The sequence below is a fragment of the Juglans microcarpa x Juglans regia genome, chromosome 4D (assembly GCF_004785595.1).
Source record: "Juglans microcarpa x Juglans regia isolate MS1-56 chromosome 4D, Jm3101_v1.0, whole genome shotgun sequence".
NCBI classification, from domain to species: domain Eukaryota; kingdom Viridiplantae; phylum Streptophyta; class Magnoliopsida; order Fagales; family Juglandaceae; genus Juglans; species Juglans microcarpa x Juglans regia.
The window spans coordinates 30,348,381-30,355,627 of record NC_054600.1 but is presented as its reverse complement, the minus strand read 5'-3'; the positions used below and the strand labels follow the sequence as shown (position 1 = coordinate 30,355,627).

The 7,247-nt window shown below is 40.2% G+C and overlaps 1 protein-coding gene and 1 pseudogene across 1 annotated transcript; one reads left to right on the top strand and one right to left on the bottom strand.

Annotated features, from left to right (window-relative positions):
- The first annotated feature begins 610 nt into the window (after window positions 1–610).
- LOC121260687 (cryptochrome-1-like) lies at window positions 611–4,076 on the top strand. Its single transcript, XM_041162644.1, has 4 exons — window positions 611–923; window positions 1,376–1,594; window positions 2,189–2,895; window positions 3,217–4,076. The coding sequence occupies exons 1-4, from the start codon at window positions 611–613 to the stop codon at window positions 4,018–4,020; spliced, it is 2,043 nt and encodes a 680-aa protein (XP_041018578.1). The 3' UTR covers window positions 4,021–4,076.
- Window positions 4,077–4,897: 821 nt separating this feature from the next.
- LOC121261356 lies at window positions 4,898–6,813 on the bottom strand (annotated as a pseudogene).
- Between the last annotated feature and the right edge of the window lie 434 nt (window positions 6,814–7,247).

Sequence of the window (7,247 nt, the reverse complement as noted above, 5' to 3'; positions counted from 1 at the left end):
AGATAATGCATAAGAGAAGGATCTATATAGCTTTCAATTTACAAATTTCCACCCTGCCAAAGAGAAGGAACTAGAGAGGTGGGTGAGATTTGTTGTTGCATAGGATAAGAAAAAACATTCAAAAAAAAACAAAAAAAAATGAAAAAAAGAACAAAATGAAAAAAATTGATTGGCTGCAATTTGCCAATCAATTCGTATCCCCACTACCCAATCTCGTCTGCACACTTTCTCCAATCAAATCTCTCTCTCACAAAGAGCCTTTTGGTTGCAACTGGTCTTAAAAGGACTAAAAAGGGCACTCACCCGACAAATTGGGAAAATGAATAAACAGAAATTATACTGTAACAGAGTAATATGATCATATCAGGAACACAAGTAAAAGCCAAAGTACACAACCCATCCACCCTAAAATGAACTGAGCTTTATTCTTGCTCATGGCCTAAAATTCCCTCTTCATAATACCAAAAACTATAGGGAAAAAGCAAAAGATAAGGATTAATTCCAATACCCTGGTGAGCTCAAACAGAGAGAGAGAGAGAGAGAGAGAGAGGGGGGGGGGGGGGGGGGGGGGGGGGGGGGGGGGGGGGGGGGGGGGGGGGGGAAGGGGGAGATGTCAGGTGGCGGGTGTAGCATAGTCTGGTTCAGAAGAGATCTGAGAGTAGAGGATAACCCGGCACTGAGTGCTGGAGTGAGAGCAGGTGCTGTGGTTGCAGTGTTCATATGGGCACCTGAGGAGGAAGGTCACTACTACCCAGGCAGGGTCTCCAGGTGGTGGCTTAAGCACAGTCTGGCTCACCTTGATTCCTCTTTGAGAAGCCTTGGCACTTCTCTCGTCACCAAGAAATCCACCGACTCCATTTCTTCTCTACTCGAGGTTGTCAAGTCCACTGGTGCTACTCAACTCTTCTTCAACCACTTATATGGTCTGTTTTCAACTCTTTTTCTCTTCTGTTTCGTCTCCCCAAATGTTACCCTATATTGCTAGTATTAAATATTCTCGTTCTTTTCTTTAATTTGTATTTATTTTTTTCTTTCTATATGGAAACATGTTCTTTTTGGATGATCAAATTAAGTAACTTTTTGTTTATACGTTTGATAGCTTCCAAGATTAGAAATTCAAAGATTATTATTTTCTGTGATCGGCTAGATTAATCAGTTTCTTTTATATCCATTCATCTTTCATAACTAAATTTTGAGTATCAAAAGTTCCCTCGATTAATTGAAAAGGGAAAAAAGGTTTCTCTATTCTGCTAAAAGGTATTCTAGTCATTATCTTCTTATAAACTCGAGTATCTGATTAATTATGTCGTTCAGTCAACTATAGTAGCTTTTTCGTTTAATATTTACTGGCTACTTTCTGCTTTTCAAAATTCAGATCCTTTGTCACTTGTTAGAGATCACCGGGCAAAGGAGGTTTTAAGTGCACAAGGGATAGCTGTACACTCCTTCAATTCGGATTTGCTGTATGAACCGTGGGATGTTAAGGATGCCCATGGCCGCCCCTTCACAACTTTCGCCTCCTTTTGGGAAAGATGCCTTAGCATGCCTTATGATCCGGAGGCACCACTTCTCCCACCTAAGAAGATAATTTCAGGTCAATATGGTTCTTTCAAATCTTTTCCTGAACTTTCCTCTACATGCTGTTTATGAGGATGGGATCCTTTATAGGTTAACAATGGATTGTATAGTGTGTTTATTCAAAATATTAAGGCCGGCTCTTAATTCTAACTAAAAAGTTATTGAGAGAGTATTACAAACATCGGTAAGAGTCTAACTAATTAGTTTTAAAGCTCCCAAAAGGCTTTAGGGCAAACTGATATATGGTTTCTTTTGAAGTTTATATCATGTACAAATGGGGTCCCTAATTTTGTTTTTTTCAAAATCAAATCTCTATATTATTAAAATGTTTGCAATTACGTCCTATCTATCTTATTGTCACAACGCTAAATAGCTTCTGTGACAGAGCTTGAGGATGATTGAAACTCCACATAAAGTATAGGAAAAGAAAGAAGAAAAGCAGGCAAAAGAATTTTATTAGAGTGTCTTCCCTAAGATCAATACTTTATCACGTTTGTATCTTTTAGTTACAAAAGCAGCTTAGCCTACATAATGTCAATGGAGAAAATCTCAAAATGTAGCAACCCACCCATGCTGGCTAACATGACTATGTTAATATGCTTCTTCTCAGGTGATGTATCAAGGTGCCCATCACATGCATTAGCATTTGAAGACGACTCAGAGAAGGGAAGCAATGCACTTCTTGCTCGAGCATGGTCACCAGGGTGGAGCAATGCTGATAAGGCTTTGACTATATTCATCAATGGACCATTAATTGAGTATTCTAAAAATCGCAGGAAAGCCGATAGCATCACAACCTCATTTCTCTCTCCCCACTTGCATTTTGGGGAGGTGAGTGTACGGAAAGTGTTTCATCTTGTCCGTATCAAGCAGGTTCTCTGGGCCAATGTAGGAAACAAGGCTGGTGAAGAAAGTGTCAACTTATTTCTGAAATCTATTGGACTTAGAGAATATTCAAGATACTTGAGTTTTAACCATCCGTACAGTCATGAAAGGCCACTTCTTGTGCACCTCAAGTACTTCCCTTGGGTTGTGAATGAAGGTTACTTTAAAGCTTGGAGACAAGGTAGAACTGGCTATCCATTGGTGGATGCTGGGATGAGAGAGTTATGGGCCACTGGATGGTTGCATGATCGGATACGAGTGGTGGTTTCTAGTTTCTTTGTGAAGGTTCTTCAACTTCCTTGGAGATGGGGAATGAAGTATTTCTGGGATACACTCTTAGATGCAGATCTTGAGAGTGACGCTCTTGGATGGCAGTATATATCTGGTACTCTCCCCGATGGCCGTGAGCTTGACCGGATAGATAATCCACAGGTGCGGACTGATGTAGTTAACAGTTGTGGCCATCTTGGTTTTGTTCAAAAGTATACTTAAATCCAAGCAATTTGTCATTTACTCATCTATTCTCGAATATTTCTTATTACACGAGGTTCCAACAACTTTGATTTCTCTGTGACCTCTAATCTACTTTTCAAAATGATCTCCTTTTTGAAAGTGTAAGGAATATCGAACTCTGAGAATACAATCATTCAACTTTGACATTGACATTGACTTGTGCATTACCATTAGCAGCAGAGCTGCTTGTGGATGATAGACTTAAGGAAATGTTTCAACTAAGTTGTGATTTAATTACAGTTTCAGGGTTACAAGTTCGATACTAATGGAGAATATGTACGACGTTGGCTTCCTGAACTAGCCAGGCTACCAACTGAATGGATACACCACCCATGGAATGCACCAGAATCCGTCCTTGAAGCCGCTGGAATTGAGCTGGGTTCAAATTATCCTCTTCCCATTGTACAGATAGATGCAGCAAAAGCCAGATTGCAAGAAGCACTATTGGAGATGTGGCGGCAAGAAGCAGCCTCAAGAGCTGCAATTGAAAATGGAACCGAGGAAGGGCTTGGTGACTCCACTGATTCTGCCCCAATTGCCTTTCCTCAAGATATACTTATGGAGGAAAATCATGAGCCAGTGAGAAGCAGCCCCCATGCTACAGTTCACCGCTACGAGGATCAGATGGTTCCAAGCATGACTTCTTCTTTGGTGAGAGTGGAAGAGGAAGAACCTTCTTCAGATCTTCGAGTGGCCGTAGATATCAGAGGTCAAGTGCCAACAAATGTAAATGTAAATCAAGAAGCAATGAGGAACTCGTTAAACCAAGTGGTTCTTCAGACCGTTCGAAGAGACAATCTGGCGCAATTTGATCCTTCAATAGTGTTCCAGAGTGCTTCTGAAGCTTCCACAGCAGAATCTTCTAGTAGTAGTAAGCGAGAAAGGGATGGAGGTGTTGTTCCAGTTTGGTCTCCTTCAACTTCTAGCTACTCAGAGCAGTTTGTGGGTGATGAAAATGGCATGGGAAATAGTTCATCGTACTTGCAGAGGCATCCTCAGTCTCACCAAATAGTTAATTGGAGACGGCTATCTCAAACCGGGTAAGAGCTTTTGAAGCGTTTGTATTATCAAATACAATTTTCATTTCCATTTTGAACATGGTAGCGATAAACAGATTGTGCTTTGGGTTTTCTTGTTTGAACAATTCTTCCTTTTGGCTAATCAGTTTGAGAAAGTGGATGCCAACATGTAATTGGTTCAGCTACTCTCATATACTGAAGTTTCTGTAAGGTCATCATGCAAAAAAAAAAAAAAGTGTTAATGAGATCAAAATCGTGTTTTCTCAATATTTCCGAAAGAAGTTTCTCAAATTTCTCTAAATGATTCTTTTCTCAACAGGTAGAACACACACACACACACGAGTAGTAGTTCAGAGGTGGAGATGAGTATCATGCACAGCCTGTTGGCCAATGGGATATTGAACGAGCATCCCCATATATATCATGCACCGGCTTTTTCTTTTCACTTGACTGACTTTATAGTTTATGAGATTCGAAGTTGATGCAGAAAGCTCATCTGCTAGCCACTCTCCTTTCTTGTTGTATTATATATGCTGTATAGTAAATGTTGTAAGGGGAGAATAGAGTTGAGTCATAAGAAGGATGTGTAGTTCTCCAATAAACCAGGCTTGTGCTTTCTCATTTTATTAGTTAGGCTGATATCATATTTGCTTTATGTTTTATGTAAACCAAATGTCCTCTGCCTTGACAACTTCGTGACTGATCTAGCTTTAAAAGTAGTTGGCAAACAAAAGGCGGCCATTTAGCAAAAGAAACCAAGAAATAGAATAAGCCTTGTCTTCATTTCTCAATTCCTAGCAGGAATTGCAATTCAGCATGCAAGAGGGGATTTTTCATTGTGCACTAAGAGTTGTAACTCAAGAGTCATGCCGAACTTCACGTTGGTTGAAAGTGGCAGGCATCTATGGATCAGTATGTAAATAAAGATGATTGCATATGCCTTTAAAGCTCTCAGATTTTTCTGGTTCAGGAACACGAAGAAGGCTGTACACCAAAGTAGCAGCCAGGGCTCCTAGAACAGGGGCTACAATAAAGACCCAAAGATTTTCATAAACACCAGAGGCAATGGCAGGGCCGATAGTCCTTGCAGGGTTCATAGAAGCTCCAGTGACTGGCCTGCCAATCCAATCTGACAAGTTAGTTGTGTGATTGGGAAAATACATACCATTGCAGTGAAAAGAAAAGGACGATGAAATACTTTAGGAGGGAATTCATTTACCCAGCAATTATGATGTTAAACATAACTGTAGCGCCTATTGCAACTCCGGCGAGGCCTGTGTTCTGTTTTTATCAGTTGTTACACGGCTTGATCAAACCGATCTAAGAGCCATAGAAGAACAGGAGTGAGTTCGGAAGGAAGAAGAGGCATTTTCGAGAAGAAGAAGTGTCGGTCAAAGTGAAAGTTGAATGGGATTGACAGAAGGCGTCGTTTGGGAGTCAAAGAAGGCTTGGACCGGGCCAATGCTTCATCACCTTAATTTCGTTAATGGGCTGGGAGTGTGTTCCCCCGGGGCCCAGTTACTTTATGTTTTTGTATTTCCTTATTCTGGCCGTTTGGCCTTACGACAATCTGGCCTTTATGGTCTGTTGCTTTAGTGTTATTGTATTTTGTTTGTTTCCTGACCGTTAGCCAGCTGATGCCTTTTTAAGCTGGACAGTACCCTTTGCTACGCATGCTTAATGAATTCTGACAATTTTGTCATCTTCTATCTTTTCTCTCTACTCTCATTTCTGGAGGAGCTCCCTCGTTTCCTAGTTATTATAGCCTTTTTTCAATAGGCTTGTTACATAAGTGAAGATTTGAGTCAGTTCAAAAACTTTTACTATCCCGGAATGGAGCAAATCTGTCCGTGAACAGATGAATATTCCAAGTTTTATTTTATTTTTTTTTCCTTTTTGTTTTTTGAGGGGTGGGGGGGAGATGGTGGACAACACGACTCAACATGGTGAAATATGAGCAGGTAAAGCAATTGATGCAGAGAAGATCATCGTACTGCTCTGTGATCAGAAGCAACGCCACAGATGTTGAACATCAGAATAAATGAAATTATGAATTCCCATGCGATGGCTTCCAGGTCCGTAGTTGAATCCGAGTACTGAGTCGTTGCTGCACGAGTATTGTCTTGGCCATGAAACAATACTCTGAGGGTTAGGCTTGCAAGTGCTGCACCCAACACTTGAGACAGACATACATTGGCACCTACATTATATTAGAGTAGCAGGCAAGTTTTTAGTTGACATCCAATGGTCCAGGAAAAAGGCCAAGCTGACAAAAAAAAAAAAAAAACACATCAAACATGGAAAAATGTTACGTGAAAAGAAGTATCGAAAGGTATCTCACATGTTTCCATGGAAATTTAGAGGCAGCAACAAAGTCAATGGTAACTGCAGGATTAAAATGAGCACCAGAGGCGTGTGCAAGTGCATATATAAGCGCCATTAGAGTTAAACCCCACACAACTGCTATACCCATAATCGTGAGCATTTGTATTTTGTAGACAAGAGCAGCCCCGCAGCCTGCAAATATGAGAATGAACGTGCCCAAGATCTCTGAAACGATCTGGTCAAGCAAGCACGGGATTGAAGAGAGAAAATCTTGGTTAATACCAAATTGTTATTTTGCGCCTTGATATAAAATCAGTTCTATCTAGTGGCTACCCTTCTAATGGGCTACCTTTTGGAACACAGATGGAGAGGTGTCAGCCCTAATGGAAGATTCTCGCAAGCGGCTGCCTTTTGCTTCTTCCATAGGAGAGTGCCAAACCGGCAGTCCAACTATGAGGGAGGGCTCAACTGTAATCGAAAGTGAATCAGCCATGGATGGTTACACTCGTTAACTAGACCACAATGGAAAGTGGCCTATCTCTTGCAACTATTCTTATAGGGCTATATTTTAAACATTTAATCATTTTTTTTTTATTTTTTATTTTTTAAAAAACAGTGTTACTTTTCATCATTGATTTCATTATTGAATTTTCAGACTTAAAAGTCACTTAAAATGTGACACGACAGTTGGCGTGATGACAAAAATCAAAGCAATTGTCATGAATTTTATATATAATATGACCACCTAGAATAATATATTGGAAGCTGGACTAGTTGAAGATGTAACTGGGATGTCACGAGTATTTGGGAATCATTTGATGGTATCAAAAGGGGGGTGGGTCTCAAGCTTAATCTTCAATCCCATTTGTTGTCAAGCAAAATGTATGTTACTGAAAGACAAGAATTTGGTTGTTTTTCTTTTTTTAA

Coding starts and splice junctions, on each gene's coding strand:
- LOC121260687 (XM_041162644.1), top strand. CDS start 611: ATGTCAGGTGGCGGGTGTAGCATAGTCTGGTTCAGAAGAGATCTGAGA. Junction 924..1,375: donor CTTCTTCAACCACTTATATG/GTCTGTTTTCAA, acceptor TTCAAAATTCAG/ATCCTTTGTCACTTGTTAGA. Junction 1,595..2,188: donor ACCTAAGAAGATAATTTCAG/GTCAATATGGTT, acceptor GCTTCTTCTCAG/GTGATGTATCAAGGTGCCCA.